We start from the raw sequence: 25,451 nt of genomic DNA on the forward strand, positions 1-25,451 counted from the left end.
CATCTATGATCAATTGATTTTTTTTGACAATGGTGCCAAGAACACACAATGAGGAAAGAACAGGCTCTTCAATAAATGATGTTGGGAAAACTGGATATTCATGTACAGAAGAATTAAGTTAGACCCTTATCTCATACTACATACAATAAACAACTCAAAATGGATAAAAGACTTAAACATAAAATCAGAAACTATGAAACAACCAAAAGAAAACAGAAGGGAAAGCTCCATGACTCTTGTTTGGGCAATGATTTCTTGACTATTACCCCAAAATACAGGCAACAAAAGCAAACATAGACAAATATGAATACATCAAACAAAAAAGCTTCTGCACAGAAAAAGAAACAATCAACAGAGTGAAAAGGCAACTTTCATGTGCGTACGTGTGAAAAGACCACCAAACAGGCTTTGTGTGAGCAACAAGGCTGTTTATTTCACCTGGGTCCAGGCAGGCTGAGTCCAAAAATAGAGTCAGTGAAGGCAGATAAGGGTGGGGCCATATTATAGGATTTGGGTAGGTTGTGGAAAATTACAGTCAAAGGGAGTTGTTCTCTGGTGGGCAGGGGCAGGGGACACAAGGTGCTCAGTGGGGGAGTTTTTGAGCCAGGATGAGCCAGGAGAAGGAATTTCACAATGTAATGTCATCAGTTAAGGCAGCAATAGGCCATTTTTACTTCTTTTGTGATTCTTCAGTTACTTCAGGCCATCTGGATGTATACGTGCAGGTCACAGGGGATATGATGGCTTAGCTTGGGCTCAGAGGCCTGACAGCAACTTATGGGATGGGAAAAAATATTTGCAAACCATACATCTGATGAGGGATTAATATTCAAAACACATAAGAAGCTCAAACAACTCAATAGCAAGAAGATAAATTACCTGATTTTAAAATGGGCAAAGAATCCAAGTAGACATTTCTCAAAAGAAGACATATGAATGCCCAGAAGGTATATAAAAAGATTCTCAATATCACTAAGCATCATGGAAAAGCTAATTAAAACCATAAGGCAATCCCATCCCATACCTGTTAGAATGACTTTTTTCAGAGACAAAAGATAGTAAGAGTTGTCAAAGAAATGAAGAAAAAAGAACCCTGTACACTGTTGACAGTGAGGTAAATTAATACAGCTATTATGAAAAATGGTGCGAAGGTTTTTCAAAAAAATTAAAAATAGAACTAATATATGACCCAGCAATCCCACTTCTGGGTATATATCCAAAGAAAATAAAATCAGTATGTCAAACAGATAGCTGCACTTCTGTATTTATTGCAACACTATACACAACAGTCAATCTATGGAATCAACCTAAGTGTCCATTGATAAAATATATACAGATAAAGATATTTAATACATATTTTATAAATATATTTTATATGTATTCATATATTATATATTTATATATTATATATTCTTTTACATATGCATTATGTATAAAATATTTTATTTATATTATATATACTATATAAGTCCATTGTTTATATATTATATAAATAATATATATTATACAAAACAATATATTTTATATAAAATATATATTATATAAAATATAAAATGTATTATTTATATAAATAATATATAAAATGTAAATAATATAAAATACATTATTTATATGAATAATATATAAATGTATATAAAAATATAATATAATATATATAATATATATAATGAATTATATTATATACAATGAATTATATTATATATTATATACATTATATTTATATATTATATGATATGTAATATCATATAATAAATAAATATATTATTTATTTTTACAGTATTATATGTAATATATCATATAATATTGTATTTATATTATATGACTATATATAACATACAATATATTATTTGCATTAGTCATATATTTATAATATATAATATGTATAATATATAATATATATTATATACAATATTATGTTGTATACTATATTCAGGGTCTTTTAGTTGTGACACAAGGATCAATGTATATAATCCATCTAGGCCAGCTTGCTTCACCCCATGGGACATAGGAGGCAAAAAGACTCAGCATGAACATGAAGCTCATACTGTCTGCTGTGTTATGACTTATAAAATTATTTGTCTCTGATCTAGGAAATTTGAATCTTCTGCCAGCATTCATGAAACTGTGGAAGGTTAACTTCTTAACTTGCGAACAGGGTAAAATCTCAGATCACACAATTCTCAGAAATCACAATTTCTTATATTTGCTGTTTCTGGGGCTCTTTCTTCCATTATGTTGATCCAGATTTTCATCTGACATCATTTTCCTTCTGCCTGAAGGACTTTGTTTAGAATTTCTTGTAGTGTGGGACTACATGTAATAAATTATTTCAGCTTTTGTATGTTAGAAAAAATATTTATTTTGCCTTTATTTCTTATATAAATATTTCCTGAATGTAGGATTTTAGGTGGTTTTCTTTCTGTAAATTTCAGTCCTTTAAAATATTCTTCCACTATCTTCTTACCTATATTGTTTCCTACAGGAAATGTTCTGTTATCATCTTGGTTCTATGCATGATATGTCTTTTTTCTTTGGCCTCTTTCCAGATTTTCTCTTTATTATTAGTTTGGAGAAATTTAGTTTTGTGTTTTGGTGTAGTTTTCTTTATGCTTGGGGCTAAGCTTCTTTCATATATGTTTATAATTTTCATCAAATTTGGAAGTGTTTAAACCATTGTTTCCTCAAAGATTTTTACTGTCCTCCACTCTTCATTTTTCTTTGTAGACTCTCTCTATATAGAGTCTCTTGAATTCTCCTGTCACTCATAGATTTGTTTTTATTTTTTTCTTTAAATTATTTCCTTTTGGGTAATTTCTATTATTATGATTTCAGGACAGCTAATCTTTTCTTCTGTAATATGCAATTTCTTATTAATCTCATTTAATGTATTTTTTCATCTCACCATTGTAATTTCAATTTCTAAAGATTTGAATTGAGGTTCTCGTATTTTTATATTTTTATTTACATGTTTCATACTACTATTTAACTTTCAATATTCTGGAATCAGACCAGGACTAAAATGAAGGATGAGAAATATCATCTAGGGTCCAAAATTTAAGAAGGCACTCACTCTCAGGGATGCCCAAGTGCTAATTTTGCTCTGTTTCAAATACAGTTTGAATAACACTTTTAATGTCCGTATCTGCCAGTTTTTACATCTGTGTGAATTATGGGTCCATTTCAGTTGACTGAATGATTTTTCTCTTTGTGGGTCATATTTTCCTCCACTTTCCTAATGCTTGGTAATTTCCTATTGAATGCCAGACTTTGTAAAATTTACCTATTTAAGTAGTGGATACTTTTATACTTCCATAAATAGTCTTAAGCTTTGTTTTAGAATGCAATTAGTTTCCTTGCAAGCAGTGTTATCCTTTCAGGTCTTATTTTTGAGATAGGATACATGGGACTGAAGCAGGGCTAAGAAGTGAGCAAATTATTTGCCACTCCTGAGGCAAGGCCATTTGATATGGTTTGGGTCTGTGTCCCCACCCAAATATTATGTTGGATTGTAATATCCAGTGTTGGGGGAAGGACATGTTGAGAGGTGATTGGATCATGGGGACGATTTCCCCCTTGCTGTTCTCATGATAGTGAGTGAGTTCTCATGAAATCTGATGGTTTAAAAGTGTGTAGCAATTCCTCTTTGCTCTCTGTTTTTCCTGCTCTGCCATGGTATAAAGTGATTGCTTCCCGTTTGCCTTCTGCCATAATTGTAAGTTTCCTGAGGCCTCCCAGTCATGCTTCCTGTTAAGCCTGCAGAACCGCAAGTCAATTAAACATGTTTTCTTCATAAATTACCCAGTCTCGGGTAGCTCTTTATAGCAGTGTGAGAATGGATTAATACAGAAAATTGGTATTGGGAATAGGGCACTGCTATAAAGATATCTGAAAATGTAAAAGCAACTTTGGAACTGGGTAATGGGCAGAGGTTGGAACAGTTTGGAGGGCTTAGAAGGCAGCACGATGTGGGAAAGGTCGGAACTTCCTAGAAACTTGTTGAATGGTTTTGACCAAATTGCTAATAGTGATATGGACAATGAAGTCTGGACTGCGGTGGTCTCTGATGGAGATGACAAATGTCTTGGGAAATGGAGTAAAGGTCACTCTTGCCATGCTTTAGCAAAGAGACTGGTAGCATTTTGCCCCTGCCATAGAGATCTGTGGAACTTTGACCTTGAGAGAGATGGTTTAGGGTATCTCGCAGAAGAAATTTCTAAGCAGCAAAGCATTTAAGATGTGACCTGGCTGTTTCTGAAAGTGTGTGCTCATATGCATGAACAAAAAGATTTCTAAAACTGGAACTTATATTTAAAAGGTAAGTAGAGCATAAAAGTTTGGAAAATTTGCAGCTTGACCATGTAGTAGAAAATAAAAACTCATTTTCTGGTGAGAAATTCAAGTTGGTTAAAGAAATTTGCATAAGTAATGAGGAGCCAAATGTTAATAGCCAAGACAAAAAAAAATTTCTCCAGGGCACTTCAGTAACCTTCACATCAGCCCCTCTCATCACAGGCCTGAAGACCTAAGAAGGAAAAATAGGCCAGGCCCAAGGCCCAGCTGCTCTGTGCAGCATTGGAACATGGCACCCTGTATCCCAGCTCCAGCTATGGCTAAAAGGGGTCATGGTAGAGCTTGGGCTATTGCTTTGGAGAATGAAAGCCCTAATCCTTGGCATCTTCCATATGGTGTTGGGCCTGCTGGTGTGCAGAAGGCAAGAGCTGAGGCTTGGGAACCCCCACCTAGATTGCAGAGGATGTATGAAAATGACTGGATGTCTAGTCAGAAGTCTGCTGCAGGGTCAGAGTCCTCATGGAGAACCTCTAATAGGGAGGTACAGAAGGGAAATGTGCAGTTGGAGCCCCCACAAAGAGCCCCCACTGGGGCACTAGCTAGTGGAGCTGTGAGAAAAGGGCCACCATCTCCCAGACCCCAGAATGGTAGACCCACTGACAGCTCTCACTGTGTGCCTCGAAAAGCCACAGATACTCAACACCAGCCTGTGAAAGCAGACATAGGGGCTGCTTTCCCTGAAAACCACAGGAGCAGAGCTGCTCAAGGCCTTGGGAGGCCATCCCTTGCATCATTGAGCCCTGAATATGAGAAATGGAGTCAAAGGAGATTATTTTGGAGGCTTAAGATTTAATGATAGTACTGCTGGGTTTTGGACTTGCATGGGGCCTGTAACCCCTTTGTTTTTACCAATTTCTCCCATTTGGAATGGGAGCTTTTATCCATTGCCCGTACCTGTATCCTCATCATATCTTGGAAGTAACTAACTTGTTTTGATTTTACAGTCTCACAGGTGGAAGGGACTTTCCTTGTCTCAGATGAGACTTTGGCCTTGAACTTTTGAGTTAATGCTGGAATGAATTAAGACTTTAGAAGACTGTTGGGAAGCCATGATTGTGTTTTTAGATGTGAGAAGGACATGAGATTTGGGAGGGGTAGGGGCAGAATGATTTGGTTTGGGTCTGGGTCACCACCCAAAGCTCATGTTGAACTGTAATTCAACAATTGCAATTGTTGAATTGTAACTGTTAATTACAATTCAATTGTAATTGTTGGGGGAGGGACCTGGTGGGAAGTGATTGCATCATGGGGGCAGTTTCCCTTTTGCTGTTCTCTTGGTAGTGAGTTCTCATGAGATCTGATGGTTTAAAAGTGTGTGTCACTTCCCCCCTCTCTCTTTCCTGCTTCACTGTGGTAAGACATATTTGCTTCCTCTTCACCTTCTGCCATGATTGTAAGTTTCCTGAGCTCTTCCAGTCATTCTTCCTGTTAAGCCTGTGGAACTGTGAGTAAATTAAACCTTTTTTTCTTCATAAATTACCCAGTTTCAGGTAGTTAGTTATAGCAGTGTGAGAAGGGACTAATACACCATTTGTGTACTGTACTCAGTGCTCATGAATATTGAGTTTTGCCTCCCTGTGTCAGGGTCTGGATACTCTCCCAAGGTAATAAATGGGGGCAAATGTAGGACAAATGTAGGATATTTTCTGTCCTCTCTCAGGGATCATGGTCCTTTTTTGCCCCCTGTTCAGTATATTATAAATGATTGTTTTGGCCAGGTGCAGTGGCTTACGCCTGTAATCCCAGCACTTGGGGAGGCTGAGGAGGGTAGACCATGAGGTCAGGAGTTCAAGACCAGCCTGACCAATATGGTGAAACCCCGCCTCTACTAAAAATACAAAAATTAGCCAGGCATGGTGGTGCGTGCCAGTAATCCCAGCTACTCAGAAGGCCGAGGCAGGAGGATCGCTTGAACTCGGCAGGCAGAGGTTGAGGTGAGCTGAGATTACACCACTACACTCCAGCCTGGGCGACAGAGTGAGACTCCGTCTCAAAAAATAAATAAGTAAGTAAGTAAATAAATAAATAAATGTTTGTTTTATATATTTTATTTTTTGTTTTGTGTTGTTTTAGGTAGGAGGTTACAATCAATACCTGTAACTCCATATTGGCTGAAGGCAAAATATCAAAAACCTGAATTTTGAAAGTGCGTAACTTTTGACATAGCTACTCAGAGGAAATTATGTCATCAAAATATGCCCACAGGAGGGCCCGGTTGTATGTATAAAGATGTTTCCTACAGTAATAATTGTAACATAATTAAAATTACATTATATATTATATTGGAGGAATATAATTATATTTAAAATAGAGAAAAATTGGAAGCCAAATTATAACATTTGGTCATTTGTTAGATCAAATGTATAAACAACAGCAAGGTATTACAACATTTACAAATATATTCCAAATGATTTAATACTAGGCATTTATTAGGAAGGAATATATGAACATATTTGTTAACAGAGAGAAGTGATCATGAATATTTTTGAGAGAAAAAGCACCTTATAGAAAGACTGGCACATACAATATATGTCTGTTTTATAATGTTATTTATATTTACATGTATATAATTTGTTTCCAAGAGGAAAATGTATAGAAGGTTATGGCAAAACCGCCTTATCTCTTTTGGGTAACAGTATATCTTGATTTTAAAAGTCTCATTTATTTATACTTTTGACCATTTTTCATCAATCATATATGTCTTATATAGTCACGTATCATGCAATGTTTGCTAAAATTTAGTTTTGGGAAAAAAAAACTCTTTAACTTACAAAAAAGTTGGAAGAATAATACAAGAGACTCCTAAATAGCTTTTACCTTAATTTACCAATTTTTACACTTTTCCACAAAAAGCAAATGGCAAATACTATTGTGAAATATTTTAGTCACACGGGGGCACTTCTTTGTTTCTTCCTTTTTTTTTTTTTTTTTTTTTTTTGAGACAGAGTCTTGTTCTGTCACCCAGGCTGGAGTGCAGTGGTGAGATCTTAGTTCACTGCAACCTCCACCTCCCAGGTTCAAGCAATTCCCCTGCTTCAGCCTCCTGAGTAGCTGGGACTACAGGTGTGCACCACTATGCTTGGCTAATTTTCTGTATTTTAGTAGAGACGGGGTTTTACCATGTTTGCCAGGATGGTCTCATTCTCTGACCTTGTGATCCACCCACCTTGGCCTCCCAGAGTGCTGGGATTGCAGGTGTGAGTCACCGCACCTGGGCAATTTTTTTGTTTTGTTTTGTTTTTAGAGACACTTGCTCTGTCACCAGGCTGGAGTGCAATAGTGTGATCATTCGAAGTATCCTGGGCTCAAGAGATCCTCCCACCTCAGTCTCCTGAGTAGCTAGGATTGCAGGCCTGTGCCATATGTCTGGCTAATTATTTTTAATTTTTTTTGTGGAGATGGGACCTGGCTATGGAGCCCAGGCTGGTCTCAAACTTCTGACCTCAAGCGATCCTCCTGCCTCAGCCTCCAAAAGTAGGAATTACAGGCAGGAGCCATCATGCCCAGCCCTCACATAGGCACTTTTAAACTTGGTCCCAGAGGCACAGACTACCACCCTTATTTACATCATTTAATTACAAATGCTTGCTACTGACCAGAATATATCCAGGGTAAAGTGTAGAATGATAAAAGTAAACCCATCTCTGTTATTCAGAAAAAAACAGCATTATACTGCGCTGTTGATGGGTTGGAACGCACTATTCAAATACAAATAACAGCATAACTCTTACAGATAAAAATAGTTCCTGCATGTTCCTTTGGCAAAGCCTATTGGGATCAATCTGTTTCCTTCTGTCTATAGCTTCCTGACTGTTTCCTTCATCATAGTATCAATTCCTCTTCAAACAACATAAGGCCATGGGACCATGGGGCTTATGCAGAAATAAAAGAAAGCCATGAGGACCAAAATATTTGATTTGGATGTCCCCAGGGTATTTCCTAAGCTGGAAAAAACAATTCAAGATAAATTATTTGGGGACTGGATCTCATCCTCAGACCAATTTTATAAGAAACTTGAACAGAAATAAATCTCTGTCTGCTTAATTTTTTTCTCTCTTGGAGATTTGAATCCTGATGCTTTTGCTCATGATCAGGAAAAACAGTCTCAAAATGCCATTTGTAGTCCATGCCTTTGGTCTCTGAAACATCCTTTCAACCTCTGCACTTCTGTTTCAGTGCAGCTGTGGTAGACAGTTTCCTTTGCTCACACTCGTCTTAGTGTCAGGCTCCAAGCCCCAGCAAGTATCTTTCTTCATTCTGTTCTGGGTCCTTAGACACAGAAGGAGCTCTTGTGGCCCACATGTCAGCACAGTGCGGGAGTCTGGAAGAGTTTATGCCCCAGTGAGCAGCCCTCAACCAATGGGAGTGGATGGATAAATTCTACCATTTCTTCTTTCAAGGGAGCAGTTCTAGGGGGGATTCTGTACTTTTCAACTATGTGAATGAGGATTTCCATCTCACCTTCTCTATTCCCTCACTGCCATTTCTTAGGATAAACTACAAGCATCCAAAGCTTTGTCTTAGCTTCTGCTTATGTAAAACTGAAACTAAAATACCTTCTTTCACTCTGTTGATATATTTAATAACTTATTTACTGAAGGTAACTAAATTTAACTCTGCTTGCTTTATCAAATGCCCACAAGAGCAAGGACTCTGCATAATTTATCCGCCATTTGTTCCCAGAGCCCAATATAATAACTAGAGCAAGAAAGTCTGTGCCTTAAAAATAAATAAATAAATAAAATGAGATAGCAGAAAATTCCTTTCTTATGCATACTTTTTAAAAATAACATGTACTTCTTTCAGAATTGTACAAATGCCACTCAAAAATCCTTAATTCACCTTGTTTGATTTCGTAACAACTACAGTTAAGGCTAAAAAAAAAAAAAAATGAACAAGCAGGAGAAATTTGTCAAATTATCAGTATGGAATCCATTAAAATCTAATTTTTCCTGTCATACTCAGACTCTTTCAAGAAATTCAGTAAGATTATGTTTCCATATACCTAGAGAGAAATAGCATTAACTGGGTAAAATTCTTTTATTCTGGAATTCCGTACTAGTTTGTCCTATCAGAATGCCTACCACGACATGCATTTTGTTATTGCCTCTTGGCTATCTGTCTTCCTACAAACTGTACACACTCTAAGGGTAGCAACCATGTTTGTCTTATTTGCTCCACAATCAAAGTGCATAGCTTCAATCCTGGAACTTGATAAATCTCTATAGTTATTCATTGAACGAATGAATAAAAGCATCTTTTTCATTCCTTGCAAGGTGTGTTTGTTCTGCTCCTAATTAAGGTCAGTATAAAATGAGATGGGGAGGATGACAGAAGAGACAAGAGAGAGGAAAGGAGGGGAGAAAATGAAAGGGGAGGGGAGAAATAAAGATTGGGAGATAGGAGTAGAGAGGAAGGGAAAGGAAGTGAGCAAAGAGAAGACAAGGGGAGAGTAGTTCCTCATTAAACAGTTTCTCCCATTTACTGAATGTGAAAGTAGATTTACTGAGCTAAGGAAATTGTTGTTCAAACTGAACAATTTAGAAGGGCATTTCAAAGGATACTATATTTAAAAAGATGCCTTAATACACACTTAACTGCCTTCTCATCTTTACTACTGTCTGAATATTTAGCAAGTATAGTTAGTATGTTTACACAGGCATCTCGCTTGTATTTATAAATATATCTAAAGAGATGTATCTTGTGCTGTCTCTTTTTCACACCTTAAGAATATAAAATAGTGTGTTTCCAATCTGGTACTGTGGGTCTAAATTTTGCTAAAACAACTAGTTGACTGGATCTTTAGCAATTCTTAAACTTAACATGCAAATAGCTATAAGCTAGTTAACACCTAGACCATATCATTTTTCCTGTTTAACCTGGTTTCTTCCTGAAGTCTGATGAAGGCATTACTTCCTCTAAAGTTTCTCATTCCCTTTATTTAAAATGTCTCTAGTGCTCCTTTGCTCAGGTTTGGCCTGAGAATCATGAAAATTCTATATATTATTTTCTCAAGTATCAGCAAGCTAGAGATTCAGGTCTGCTTTTTTAAACTATGAGGTTAAAATTTCTTGGTAACTTCCCCTGTGAAATAATGGGGACCCTCCTAATTGGGTCAAATATCAAGAAGTAATTTAAGTTCACCCTCTTCAATGCAAGTATTCTTTCTCAGTTCATCATTTTTCAACCCTATCAAACTTGGGGCATGATTACTACTTTCTTTGCCCAATAAAATATACTCTATTTAGCATTCCTCTGTAGATATAAACAGATAGGATGACTCTTGCTGCGTGTATGTGTATGTGTGTTTGGGTGGGGATATGTGAAGTGAGAGGGGGCACTAACAGAAGTTAAGGACATCTTTCAGAATCCAACAGCCCATCTAGTGTCTCCTACCCTGTTGCTGATGCCTTTTGTTGACTTCTACAAGCCGATAGTTGTTTTCTTAGTTGTACATTCACTTCACAGTAGAAGTCCCTGGTGTTCCGGGCTTTTCAGCTGCTTATAAGCTACCAGTTGCCATTCTGATCTTTAGGTAAACTCTCTATATTTTGAACTTGTGATCCATTTTTATGCTTTCTTTTTGATTGGATTCTTTTTGACTTCATTCCTTAATTCCCAGCCTACTGTTAATTTTGTCCAACATTTCTCTGTTTCATTTCATTCTTTCTTCTAATGTTTGAGAAGCAGGCCACTGGACACCCACCACTGCCTTCTTTCACAGAGGATTCCCATCTGCTAGAAAATTCAATTTATTACACTGTAGTTCCCATCACTCACTTCAGGCTATATCCAAGCTGAAGTTCCTAAGGAACGAATTATAAATTATGTTTAGTATGTCATATATTTCCCATATGATAGTAGAGGCTAGCTGTGATTCATTCATTCATTCATTCATTCATTCATTCATTCAACAGATATGTATTAAGCACCTAGTTGGAGGAAGAACCTGGGTGTTCTTTAAATAGCTTGCACGTTAATGTGCATACTCAACTCTGGCAACTACCTTGATTTTATATGACATTACATCAACTAAAATAAAATTTGATTGGAGTGTAACTTGAAAACTCTTAGATAGTAGTTGAATAAAAAAAGTAGTGTTTATCTCTATTGGAATAGAAGCAGCAATGGTTCACTGGGAAAGATGGGAGTCATAAAATCCCTTTTAAAATACACTGGGCCAACTGGAGAAAGGTATACTTTCAGGGAATAACATTGAAAAACTGTAAGAAGACAAAAAGAAAGTCTGTGATTTAGGATGCAGGTAAGGAGGAGAGAAGACGGTGGAGCAGACTGACAGTAACCGCCAAAAGGCTGTACTTGAATAGAATGGAGCTGCCACGTTTCTGATAAATGTTAAAGAGGCAGACCAGGAGATTGCTTCAAACTCTGTTTGGTAACAGCAGTAATACGTTCTTCCAGGGTTCAGATTAAACAATATTTATCTAAGAGAAGAAGCTGTGGCTTCTGACTGGAGATTTTTGCTAGGAATTTGCACTTTTTCAATTTTGATTTCTAAAGAGGTATTCTACTTCACTGTCAAAATGGTTTGCTCGTCTTTTCCTCAATAAGCAGTGAGCTAGAAAGCAAAGTCTTAGATCTAGCATCCCATTTTCATTATTTCTCTGAGTGTCTTTAGATAACTAAGAGACCAAACCTTTTCGTCATTAAAATGGAGCCTAGTCACAGTTGGTCATAGGAGCAATTCTACTTCTTAAATATTTTGTTTGTAATTATACTCACAATGGCTTTGGCCAAAATTGTTTGGCTCTGTTGAATAATAAAAATGCAGGAATTAATATACAGATATTACAAATAACCAAAATTGGAATGAAAAAAGAAAATAAAATTATGCCAGACAGCATAAGGTTGCAAACAGATGATAGAAAGTGTGCCTCAGCTGGGCGCGGTGGCTCACGTTTGTAATCCTGGCACTTTGGGAGGCCAAGGAGGGCAGATCACCAGGTCAGGAGATTGAAACCATCCTGGGTAACACCGTGAAACCCTGTCTCTACTAAAAGAATTCAATAAATGAGCTGGGCGTGCTGGTGGGTGCCTGTAATCCCAGCTACTTGGGAGGCTGGGGCAGGAGAATGGCATGAACCCGGGAGGCAAAGCTTGCAGTGAGCCGAGATCAGGCCACTGCACTGCAGCCTGGGCGACAGAGCGAGACTCCGTCCCAAAAAAAAAAAAAAATGAGATGTCGCTTTCCTGTCAGGGCTGCATGTGGCACAGTTGTGAGTAGAATGGATTGGAATGACTGGCCTCCAGTCATTCCAGGAAACTGGCCTCCAGTGTCAGAAGATTTGAGGAGAAACATCTGGAAGCAAGAACAATTAACTCAGTGTTTTCAGGTGACTTTCTATGTGCAGTAGGATAATTAATTTTTCTCTACTACCTTTTTTTAAGAGCTGAAAAACCTGAGGAAATTGCTTTAATTGTTACAGTTGTAAAACAAGTCATAGATGAGAAGCTGGACTTATGTGCTAAATTAAACACAGCAACATTCTATCATTTTTTTAGCAACATTCTATCATTTATATTTATGACCTAAGTGGCTCATTTTGGACATAATATCTACTCCATGCAAAAAGCTTTTGTAATAGGAGGTCAAAAACATTTGTTATGAAATTAATTAACCACCTTCTATGCTGGTTCCCCAAAGTATCAGCTATGCCTTAGGACATAGTCTGAGAGAGTTTAAAATTAAAATGTTCCTTACAATAAAAGAATATTGGAAAATAAATTAAAATTGAAGGGGAAAAAGGGTTTCAGTGCAGATGACCTGGTTTGTGATGGAAAAAGAGGTCAGGTATAATATAGCATTCCATTTCATGTTTAAAATGAAAAATGCCTACATATTGGCAGGAAAAGTCTGATCTTCTGATTCAGCCAAGGAGGTCAGGTTAAAACTTTATTTTTCAAAAGAAATAGGTTGTATAATTGGTTGCTTGAAATTAATTGGAATTTGGTACAATTGGAGAACCATTTTCCCTGAAGACACATTCCTCTAAAATTGAGCAAATGTCAGAATCAGACATTAAAATACTAATGTTTGTCTTCTAATTCTCAAAGACTGTATTGTGTGTGTTTCCTGTAGACATGTATACATGAACTTTCCTAGGCTTCTGTAAATGATTCACACCAGGCTGTCTGTGACCATTGATCCCTTAAATGAAAGCAGCATTTTATAAACTATTAGTGAACTAGAAAAAGAAAGAATGATTAGAACCACTAATTGTAACCCTTTCAGATTCAATGTCTTCTTTTTAAAACAAATATTCTTTATCTATTAGTATTTGTTTTTTATTAATTTCTTAACATTTACATTTATATACAGTAAAACTAGCTTTAGTTTTGATGTATATTTCTGAGTTTTAACACATGTATAGATTGCTAGAACCATCACCACACCAAGTAAAAGAATAGTTCTACCACACTCCAAATTTCCTTCATCCTTTCTCTTTGACTTTTAACCCCACTACAATTCCTGAGAATCATTTGCCCATGTAACCTGTCACAATAGCTTTGCCTTTTCCAGAACGTCATAAAAATGGAATCTTATACTAAGTAATCTTTCAAGAGTGACTTCTGTTTGGGTCAACTCTTCATCGTGTTTCCACACATCTTGTGGTAGTTTTTGTTCTGGGCTGTCCTTTTGAGGCCGTTTTCTATGACAGTTTCAAGGATGTTTGTTAAGATAGAGGTACTGTGCCCCTCTAAAGCTTAAGAAAGGTTTATTTCTTGAGCAGGATCCTGAAGATTTTTGTCTTCTTTTGAGGCAAACACTGGGCACAATTTCTTGGAGCTCCCTTTATAAGGCTGGGGTGGGGCAGGGGGGTTCTTTTGCTTTTTCCTTTATTTTTTTGAGATGGAAACTTGCTCTGTCACCCAGGCTGGAGAGCAGTGGTGCCAACTAAACTCACTGCAACCATCACCTCCCAGCTTCAAGTGATTTTCCTGCCTCAGCCTCCTGAGTAGCTGGGATTTCAGGCATCTGCCACCACACCTGGCTAATTGGTTTTGCATTTTTAGTATCACCATGTTAGCCAGGCCAGTCTCAAACTCCTGAACTCAGGTGCTTCACCTGCTTCAGTCTCTCAAAGTGCTGGGATTATAAACATGAGCCACCATGCCTGGCTGGCCAAGGCTGTGGGTTTTCTAAGGTAGAGTTCCTCAGCTGTGACAAAAAACTCAGTGTACAAGGTGTTTATCTGAGTCTGCCATTTCATTGTGCCCATGGGTTGGGGTCTAGAAGAACTGACCCAATCATGAAGCACATGCTGGCTGCCATGCTGTGAGTAATAAAATTCTTTGTTTCTGACCCAGGAGTCTCTTGTTTTCTGTTAGCATCTATGACACTGTGGTAGGCAAAATTGTTAACTTTGAAGCAAGGTAAAGCCTCAGACACTTCATAATTCTTAATACTTCCTCCACTTAACATAATGCATTTTGATGTATTACATTATTTTATGTAGCATTAGTGTATCAGTTTCCTAGGGCTGCTGTAACAAACTAGCAAAGGTTGGATGACTTAAAACTACACAAATTCATTTTCTCAGGGGTCTGGTGACCGCAACTCTGAAATTAAGGGGCCAGCTGGGCTGTGCTCTCTCTAAAACCTACAGTGACATCTTTTCTTGATTTTTCCTGGCTTCTGGTGGTTTGCCAGAAACCATTTGAGTTCCTTGACTGGCAGTTGCATAACTAAAATCTGTTTTCTTTGCCACATGGCATTCTTCCTATGTGTCTATTTTCATATGGCTCCTTTTATATGGACACCAGTCATATTGAATTAGGAATCCATCCTATTCCAGTATGACCTCTTCTTAACTAAATACATTTTCAATGGCTCTGCTTCTGAATGAGGTCACATTGTGAATTACTGGGGTTGGGGCCTTCAACATATCTTTTTATGGGGTGGGGGCACAATTCCACCCATAAAAAGTATTGTTATTGCTAACTACTATTCCATTGGATAGATGTACTACATTGTGTTTATCCATTTGTCTGTTGAAGAACATTTGTGTTATTTCCAGACTGGTAAATGCAGCTAAATATTTTTATGCAAGTTTTTGTGTGAACTAAAGTATTTATTTCTGTAAGGTAAATATCTAGGAGTGGGATTGCTGGGTTATATAGTAACTTCTTCTGAAACTGTTTAACTTTATAAGAAACTGTTTTCCAGAGTAGCTATATCATTTTTGGATTTCCACTAGGAATGTATGAGTTCCAGTTGCTTTGTATTCTCTTAAATACTTGATGTTATCAGTTTTTTTGTGTGTAGGTTTCTTTTTTCCTATTTAGGTAGATGTGTATTGGTATTTCATCTTGGCTTTTATTGGGAGAACCAGCCCCCAGTATTTTAGCGTAGGTTCTTTTCTATTTTCCTTAAGCGTTGGCCGGTTTGAGAAATAAAGAGAAAGAGTACAAAGAGAGAAATTTTACAGCTGGGCCTCTGGGGATGACGTCACATGTTGACAGGTTCCGTGATGCCCCTTGGGCTGCAAAATCAGCAGATTTTTATTAGGAGGGGGATTTCAGAAGGGGAGGGGGGTACAAACAGGGAGTAAGTCACAAAAATCACATGCTTCAAAGGGCAATAAAAGATCACTAAGGCATAAAGGCAGTGCAAGATCACAAGGCTAGGGCAAAATTAGAGTCACTGATGAGGTTTCATGTCCCATTGGGCATGCATTGTCATTGATAAACATCTTAACAGGAAACAGGGTTCGAGAGCAGACAACTGGTCTGACTAGAATTCACCAGGCTGGGATTTCCTAATCCTAGCAAGCCTGAGGACACTGCAGGAGACCAGGGCATATTTCATCCCTTATCTTCAACTGCATAAGACAGATACTCCCAGAGCAGCCATTTTAGTGACCTCTCCCTGGGAATGCTTTCCTTTCCCAGGGTAATTCCTTGCTGGGAAAAGAATTCAGTGATATTTATCCTAGTCACTTTCTGCAAGAAGAGAAATATGACTCTGTTCTGCCCAGTCCCACAGGCAGTCAGACCTTATGGTTATCTCCCTTGTTCCCTGAAAATAGCTGTTATTCCTGTTCATTTTTTAGGATGCCCAGATTTCTTATTGTTCAAACACACATGTTTTACAATTTGTACAATTAACACAATCATCACAGGGTCCTGAGGCAACATATATCCTCAGCTTGCGAAGATGACAGGTTTAAGAGATTAAAGACGCATGGAAAATTATAAGAGTATTGATTGGGGAAGTGATAAATGTTCACGAAATCTTCACAGTTTATGTTCAGGGACTGCAGTAAAGACAAGTCTAAGAAATTATAAAAGTATTAATTTGGGGAACTAATAAATGTCTATGAAATCTTCACAATTCATGTCCTTCTACTGCAGCTTCAAGCAGTCCCTCCGTTCAGGGTCCCTGACTTCCTGCAACAAGCTTTAATGGGCATTTCCCTAGTAACTAATGATATTGAGTCTCTTTTCACATGCTTGTCATATATATATGTTGTCTGGTATGTTTGTTCAATCTTTTGCACAATTTAAAATTTGTTATTAAACTTAGAGAGATTTGTATATATTCTGTATACAAATTGTCTGATAGATATGTGATTTGAACACATTTTCTTTCAGACAATTGTTTGTTCTTTCATTTTCTTAACACTGCCTTTTACAAAGGAAAAAATTATAATTTTGATGTGGTCTAATTTATCATTTTTTTTCCTTTATGGTTTATGCTTTTGGTATCATCTATGTAAACTCTTTGCCTAACCCTAGGTCACAAAGATAGTGTTCTATGCTTTTATCTAAAGATTTTACACTTAGTATTTTAGATTTTATAAATCCATGGTCCATTTTGAGTTAATTTTTGTATAAAGTATGAGGTAGAGGTCAAATTCCTTTTTTCTGCCAATGGATCTCCAATTGTCTACCACTAATTTGCTGAAAAGTTATCTATTCACCATTGAAATATCTTTGTACATTTCTCAATTGACCATTTGTCAATTTGTTTCTGGACCTTCTGCTCTGTTCCACAAATTTATGTCTCCATCCTTTCATCAATACCATACTTTTTATTACTATAGACTTGGAGTAAATTTTAAAACTGGCTAGTGTGAATCTTCCAACTTTGTTGGACTTTGAAAAACATTTTGGTTATTCTAGTTCTTTATTCTTTCTACAATATATAGATTTTAGAATCAGTTTGTCTATATCTACAAGGAAAACTTGCCAGGGTTTTGATTGGGATTGCATTAAATCTAGACAGCCAATTCATTTGAGAATTGACATCTTAGCTACATTAAGTCTTCCAATCAACTGAGCTCTAATGAACTCAGTGTCTTTTCATTTTGTAGGTTTTCTTTGACTTTTTAATCAGCATCTTGTAACTTTGTAATTTTGTGTTCAATTTTATACAAATCTTAAAAAACTTGAGGAAAAAAGCCTACTATTTTTACCTACTTACTTTTATCTCTTCAAAATTCACTTAGTAATTCTCCCCTTGTTGTTTCTACCACTTTAAAATTACAAAGTCATAAACTTTCTCCAATCCTTATTAGACTCTTACATGGAAAAATTCACCTTAACCAAAAGAAATCTATCATAAGTATTATTCTTTTGTCCTCCCCATCTAGATTTACTACGCCTCTGTCAAGATAGTGGTTACACTGCTGTGGTAAGCAATGAATTCAGTTTTGTCTTATTTATAGGCTACTTTGGTAGTATTTTCCAGTAGTCAAACAGTGTTGCATGAATGAGGAAGTGATGCCAGGAGCTGTGACCATCCTTTGCAACCACAAGGACAGAAGTCAATAGAAGAATAGTGTGAAAAGGATGGAAACAGCCTCAGTCCTTGGTGATGCTGTTGAGCCACCAAACTAACCTTGAGGCCTCGAAGTCCCGGATGTCCTTATCCAGGAATTGTAAATGTCTCTGTGGTTTGAACCCAGTTAGGTATTTGGTTACTTGCAGCCAAAATACCTCCTGATACAAACACTGATTTGGCTCTATCCTAGCTTCTCATTCTCATCACTTTTCGTGCCCCACCCCTCCTTTGCTTTAACCAAGTGGTCAACCTATCACTATTTTTCTGGATCTTTTCCTCTGCTCTCACTTTTTCCTCTCACACTGGAGCCCCCTCCAGGCCTGTTCCCTCCCAACCTCCGAGACTTCCCTCTAGGTAGGAAGGTTCCAACCAAGTCAGCTTTGCCTGGGCTTTTTCTGACTACACCTACCCTCTCAGCCCCCCACCACACTCACAGGTGCTCACACATGCATAAACAATCTTCACCTATGGAATATCTGAAGCACTCATGTGACTCTGCATGCTGCTGAATACAACAATAACTAGTTTACTGAGTGCCTATTTTCTGCCGGGCACCATGCCTGCTACTTTATTTGCAACATCCCTTTTGAAACCCATGAAAAGCTTATGAACTAATTACTGTCATTGCCTTCATTTCACCAGGGAGAAAATGAGATGTAAAGAAGCTTAGTTTCTCAAGGTCACACGGACATCTAATAAGTATCAGAGCTATAAAAACTCCAACCCAGGCCCAACTGTAGGCCAGGACCGGTGTCAAGTACACTATACAGAAGTGAGTACATGTAGCACACACATTTATTGTCACTGCCATTGCATATTGTGAAAGACTAAATTTTGTCTTGAATTTCATAGTACTCCTTTCTCTGTCACAGGCCTAGTAGAAATAGCTACACATTAATGCACCCAGTTGATCAGGTGGTAGTCCTCTCCCCAAGCACTCTCACGTGCTTCAGCGGTGGCCTTACCCTCTCTATAAACACAGTTATCTTTATTAGCCTGTGACTAGCCCTGTCAGAACCATATGAGTTAACTTTTATTACGATGTTAATAGTTGACAAAGGTTGGTGGTTTCCTTCTCTGATTTGTATCTTAAAAAAAAAAAAAAAAAAAAAAAAAAAAAAAAAAAAAAAAAAAAGATTTTTAGAGAAGGTGCTTTTGAACTTAAAGGAATGACTCATGGTAACACTTCCGGAAGGTAAATGGTGTTGAATGTATATTCAAAAGGCATTTTGTGAGCAAATTCTGGCAAGCTGATGGTGATAATGGGTATGGTTGTTACAGTAAGGTGGGGTGGTGTGAAATAAGCAAACTTTTCAATATGAAAGCATTCCATTCTCTTCAAGGCTGGGCAGCTTTTTTCACTGATTCTTCACCAGGAATCTCCAGATACTCCACCACCACTAATCTCCTTTTTCTGGGTGAAGTCTAATACACTAAAACAACCACAACTACAAAAACCACTGTTTTCTTCCCATAACCCTTTTAGTTGTGAATGCTGTATTACATAAATAATTCCTACATTTTTGTGTAAATTCATATTCATTAAACAACTATAAATGAAAATTAAATTCATCATGCATAATCTTGTGTAACAGCCATGTTAAGCAGTAAAATATTTGCCTGTGCTAGAAAATCTGTAGAAATAAAAATACAGAACTGAGTTTTAAGTTTCCTGTAGAAATACATTGGACTGGGTTTCTCAAACTTGTCTGATCCATAAGAATTTTGGTGGATGCTTATTACAAAGTAGGCTCCACTCCAGACCTTTGGGGACCAGGAAATTCTTATGAGAAAGAGCAGGAAACATTGAATGGGGTGTTTCAGCTGTTCTTCAATAAGGGTTTGCCATTTGGAATCTGGGAGTGCCCACACCACAAAGCCATGCCAAAAAATATTTTATTTCTCCTTCCCTACTTCCCCTTCTTCCAAGTGACACTATGCCAGGCAGTGTTTCATTCTAAGAATGGAAAGATAGCAACAATGCTCGCTGCAGGGCCGGATAGACAATAAACAATTACATGCAGTGGATTAAGTGTCAAAACGGAGGTAGTACAGAATACTGTGTGCTTAGAGAGGAGGAAATGACTCAATCCAGTACTTAAGGCAAATCTGACATCTGCACATAGAAGATGCATGAATACAGACCCCGAGGGTTGAGGAAGCCTGGTGTCTTCCGAACACTGTAAAAAGTCCACTATGGCTGAAGCTCAGGGTCAAGTTTGGGGTAGATGAGACTGGCAGGAATCAGATCGTTAACACACTTACATGCCACCTCGTAAGACTCTCTGCAGGACAGTCCTGCTGACAATCTGGAGTTGCTGAGAAGCCTAAATGTTTCCAGCAATTGGTATAAAAAGATTTGAAAATATAACATGACAAACATGTCTTAGGAGTGAAGTTTAAGTCAACTTTGTTCTAAGCTAATATTCTATAGTAGTCAATTAAAACTTTGATAATCTAGTGGAGACTCTTTTCAGCTGATATACAGCAAAATACATAAAAGAGCTGCTTTGGTTGATGCAGAAAGCTCAGCCCCATGTCAGTATTCCTGGAAATACAAGCTTCTAGCCAACAGTTTGCAAATTAAAGTTCTGTGCTTTCGGAAGACTGAATAATTGCATGGATATTTAGAATCTTACTATTGAAGGGTAATTAATTCAATGTCTATCTTTGAAGAGAGTTTCTTCGACTACATTCAGTGTAACTCCTTCCAGGCAGCATCACTCAGGAGGTATCTAGGCACTGAGTAAAGTCTGCCCGGGTTTTAACACTTGCAGTAAAGGGGAGGCACTTGCACTCTCCTGTAGCTTACTCTGTAGTTAAGCAGTCATTCCTTAAGCTTTTACTCTATGGTAATTAGGCATCTTTCTGATTTAAAGAATGTCTTTTGGGATAACCAACTCGGTATTATATCTATCATGACTTCTGATGCTCACCTTTTAAGTTTCTTCAGTCCTTCCTTAAAACAGACTCTCTCTCTCCTGCTGGGTCTCCATTCTCCCATATGCATTCTGATTTGACAAAGTTGCCTTTTCAAAATTCCATCACCAGACATAGGTACAACAATTATTTCACTACTTTCTGCCTCCCATTTCTATGTATGCATTTTTTAAGAAAGAAATTTGTTCTGAAAAGGCCTGGTCAGGGGCTTTTCTTGCTAATATTACCTTAAAATATATAAAGAAGTAATATTCATGAAACGAAAGAGCAGCTGTGTTAAGCCTGACAGTGACTCACTGTACAATGGAATGCTGACATTTAACATTATAATAAAAACTGGTATGTTGTTAAGATTGGCAGGCATTTTGTGTGTGTATGTGGAAAAAATAAGAACCTAGAACGGTGAAAGGAACATGGCAGAGGCCTGGTGTTTGAGCAATGAATAAAGTAAAAAGCCACATAACAAGGGAAAAGGACATCTCTTCAGTTGCGGAGATCTCAAATTTGTTCAACCCAAGGGGCTTTCAGTTTTGAAGAAACTGGTGGGGCAAACTGAAAGATCCCCTTTTCTAAATGGAGTGTGGCAAGAGGGATCCAGTGAGTGAGAGACATGAAGTAGTAGAGTGGAAGTGTGAGACATTTAAGACAGACCATTCCCATGGTGCCTCCTATGGGGCTGACTTCATGTTGGGGGCCCTGGTTTCTGGGTAGAAAAATGGATGTGTATTAAAATTTATTTCACATGGATGTGGCGAGGGTGAGAGGGAAGATGTGTTTCAGGACAAGGCCATTCTGAGGGTTTCAGCATCACCGTGACACCTTGTTCTGGGCTGATGCCAAGAGATACTTCCAGCTTTGGCGTCATCCTAAGTCACACACTGTAGATGGGCAGAGATGTTTCTCCTCCTCTCCAGTTTGTTCACCTCATTGCACAAGTTTAGTCTCTGAAGATTTTTCTTTCCTTTCCTCAAATACCATTTAAGGAGAACAGAAGTAGAGGATATTTTAGACAGGAAAAACAGCTGATGCAGGGTCAAATCTAGCTCTTCATTCTTGAAAACACAGTTGAAAATTCAGCACTGAGTTTGAATCCCATGAGAGTGAAGTCACCATGGGGACTGGGTGCAGGAGGACGGGGGACAGGAGGTTGTTTCTGTGTGTATGTCTGTGTCTGTGTGTAACCAGAGGTACACTGGCATGAGCAACTAAAGAATTCTATAGCTTCTCCAAAAGTGAAGGAGGGAAACCTAATAATTGATGGTCTGGAAAGGGTATCCCTTTGGAAAAAATAACTAGTTCTATATCAACCTTTTTTGAGAGACCCAACTGTTACAGAAAAATACACAGTATTACTTTCCTAACCATTGATCAGAAAGAGCAAGCAATACTCACATCAACTGCTTATTTTAATGTCAAATGTTTATTTCTATGCCATAGTTGCCTCAGCACAATTTGTAAAAGAAAGGAATCCAAAAAATGAATTTTTGTTTAGTCAGGACATTTTCTCTGCAGTTATAAGAAAGAAAATAAACACCATGATACCAGAATCACCATTTCTTTCACATCATTCTAGTAAGTTGCATCTAAATATTTTCCTTGGTTGCCACTTTTTTTAGGATGGAGAAATATCCACAGGAAAAAATGTCTGAATTCATTAAAATAAACTTGGGACAGTCTTTGCCAGACTCTATCTAAAACATCTTTGTTTTGGTATGCTATATCACTAATTGCCATATTTTTATTATTTAACATAACAGGCATACTTTATTATATAAAACAAAGTGCACTAAAGATGAACAATGTTAGAAACAAACTGAAATTTGGTGTATCTTAAATCTTCGGGTGATTAGATAGTAGCTGAAGCGTGGGTATACAAATTTCTTATTAATACAAATGCAACTCTCTTCTGTGATGAAAATGCACTTAGTAGCCTAGTACTTTTTGCTTTAGCAGATAGGGCATCCAATACAACTGAAACAACCTGGTAACAAATTAATTTTATTTTTCAATAAAAAGGAATGCTCTGGTTTCTTAACTGGCTCCCTGAGGAAGCCAGAAGATGGCATCTGCTCTTTAAATAGACTTCTCTTATCTGATTTGAGACACAAATCCACCAAGATTCTTACAGTGGAAGTAGGCACCACCCCTCAGATCACAAGGCCCCTAGGAAGAAGCCCTGTGGAAATCAGCCTGTGATGTGTGGTGGTGGGCCAGCACCTAGAAGACACGTGGTGGTTGTGCACATAAATCCCTTCAGCGGACTCAGTGGAAGGATGAGAATTCTATAAGTTCATGCACATTTTATTGAGTAGTAATATAAAATGCTTTTTCTTTTTCATTGTTACAAGTGCATGCTTTGATTGCCAACATGTCAGAAGTCAAATTACAAAGGCAAGGCTTTAGGCTGTAGTGAATTACTTGGGCACTTATACAATTGTTAAAAAATATGAATGGACTTTTGTTGTTGTTGTTTTCAGAATGAACCAGTTGTAACCCGTAACTGATATACAAAGGGAAAAAAGTGAAAAAAGTACATATTTTGTGGCACATGACAGAACAGAACAAAATAACTAAACTGTTATGACATTAACAGTTACCATGCATTTAGAGTTTCACATGTAACTACAAACTGATTATAATTTCACAAGGTTTGCTAAACATGCTAACCATCTACATGTGCACTGACAAGCTTATGTTAAAAACTTTAAAGAATACTCTCCCCTTTAGATTTTTTCAAAGCTTTTTTTTGATTACAAAATTTCAAAGGCATTAAGCATTTTAGAGAATATAAAGTACGCCAGTATACATACATTTCCAGTATATGTCAGACCACTAAGCGCATTACAGTCCCATACAGGCCGATACAGCCATTTTTTTTTTCTTAAAAAACATGCATAGGCAGATTTTTTTTTTTTTTTTACAGAATATAGATGCTTTATCACTGTACTTAATATGGTGTCTTGTTCACTATACTTAAAAATGCACCACTCATAAATATTTAATTCAGCAAGCCACAACCAAGACTTGATTTTATCAACAAAAAACCCTAAATATAAACAGCAAAAAAGACAGATGTAATTATTCCAGTTTTTTTAAAACTTAAAGAAAAGAGATTCATTGCCGAATTAATAAGATAAGTGTTATATGGAAAGAAGGGCATTCAAGCACACTAAAGAAACCTGAGGTAAGCATAATCTGTACAAAATTAAACTGTCCTTTTTGGCATTTTAACAAATTTGCAACGTTCTTTTTTTTTCTTTTTCTTTTTTTTTTTTTTTTTTTAAGACTGCCTAATTCAGTTTATAGCCATTGTCTGACAAGAGTAGCAAAACATTATCAATAAATAGTCCTTAGTTTGTACATCATTTTGTTAAAAATGTTTGATGTCATCCATTTTTAGTGCTGCGACTGTAAACGTACAATAGAGTAAGAAATTAGACAAAGTTTTCATGTCCAGTAACAGAATAAAAGGCCTTTCATTAACCTATCTAGAAGTCCCCAACGCAGTAGGAAAACATGTTCATTCCCCTAACATTGCAGTATATACTAGCATTAGCTTTCTGTTTAAAATTTTTTTCTCTATAAGCATTTTTAAAAGGCATACCCCAAGGAGGTGTTTAATCACCACCCCCACCAAAATATAGTTTATTCTCTCTCTCCCTCTTTTTTAATGATAGTGTAAACTGAATCCAATTCCTGGCCCCCAGAGCAAATAAGCTACTGTCAGAGGCAAGAACATCCAACTGCTGATATGCAGCAATCCCCATCATGCCCTGCAGCTCAAAAAAAAAAAAAAAAAAAAAAGTGAACAGGAAGTGGTCACTGAATATTGCTGCTATTACTGCCATTGCTGTCCGTGCCGTTAGTCTCTGAGGTGAGAGCCTTGTTGATGGAGTTAAGGTTGGCGTCAGAGGGCATGGCATCTCTGCGAGGCGGCATCCTCTCATTAATTCGGTCTAAGCCCTTGGCTTCCTCGAAGCTAGTGATCTTATGTTGTGGTGAAAATCCTTTGATAGCTAAACAGAAAATCATTAAAAAGAGAAAAACAGGATTATCCAAAGGAAAACAAAAGGCACAGCTGTTGCAGCAGGTGATGTTAGAGATTTCTCAGTGAGAAGGAATCCTTCAGTGAAGAACAAAGTGACGGGACCTGCACACCACACAACAGACTCCTTACCATACTCGGAGGTAACCAAAGGTTTGAAAACAGCCAATGTCTCTTGCCAACCAAAATGTCCTCTTGAAGTTATTAAGATGTAAGCATTTCTCCTGTCTTCATGAAAGTTTAGATCAAAGAAATCCAAAGTGGACACGTAAAGAGGAAAGCTGCTTTCAGGGACAAGCCTCTAGAACC

General features: G+C 37.3%; 1 protein-coding gene across 2 annotated transcripts in view; it reads right to left on the reverse strand.

The window, feature by feature from the left end:
* Nucleotides 1–22,498: 22,498 nt before the first annotated feature.
* Nucleotides 22,499–25,451, reverse strand: part of PPP3CA (protein phosphatase 3 catalytic subunit alpha) — a 337,690-nt gene continuing 334,737 nt past the window's right edge. For both annotated transcript variants that reach the window (XM_030915107.1, XM_030915109.1), the window contains one exon: nucleotides 22,499–25,113. In XM_030915107.1, the coding sequence (XP_030770967.1) occupies nucleotides 24,917–25,113 (197 nt within the window). In that variant the 3' untranslated portion in view covers nucleotides 22,499–24,916. The remainder of the gene's footprint in view (nucleotides 25,114–25,451) is intronic.

The sequence above is a fragment of the Rhinopithecus roxellana genome, chromosome 2, assembly GCF_007565055.1.
Source record: "Rhinopithecus roxellana isolate Shanxi Qingling chromosome 2, ASM756505v1, whole genome shotgun sequence".
Classification (NCBI taxonomy): Eukaryota; Metazoa; Chordata; class Mammalia; order Primates; family Cercopithecidae; genus Rhinopithecus; species Rhinopithecus roxellana.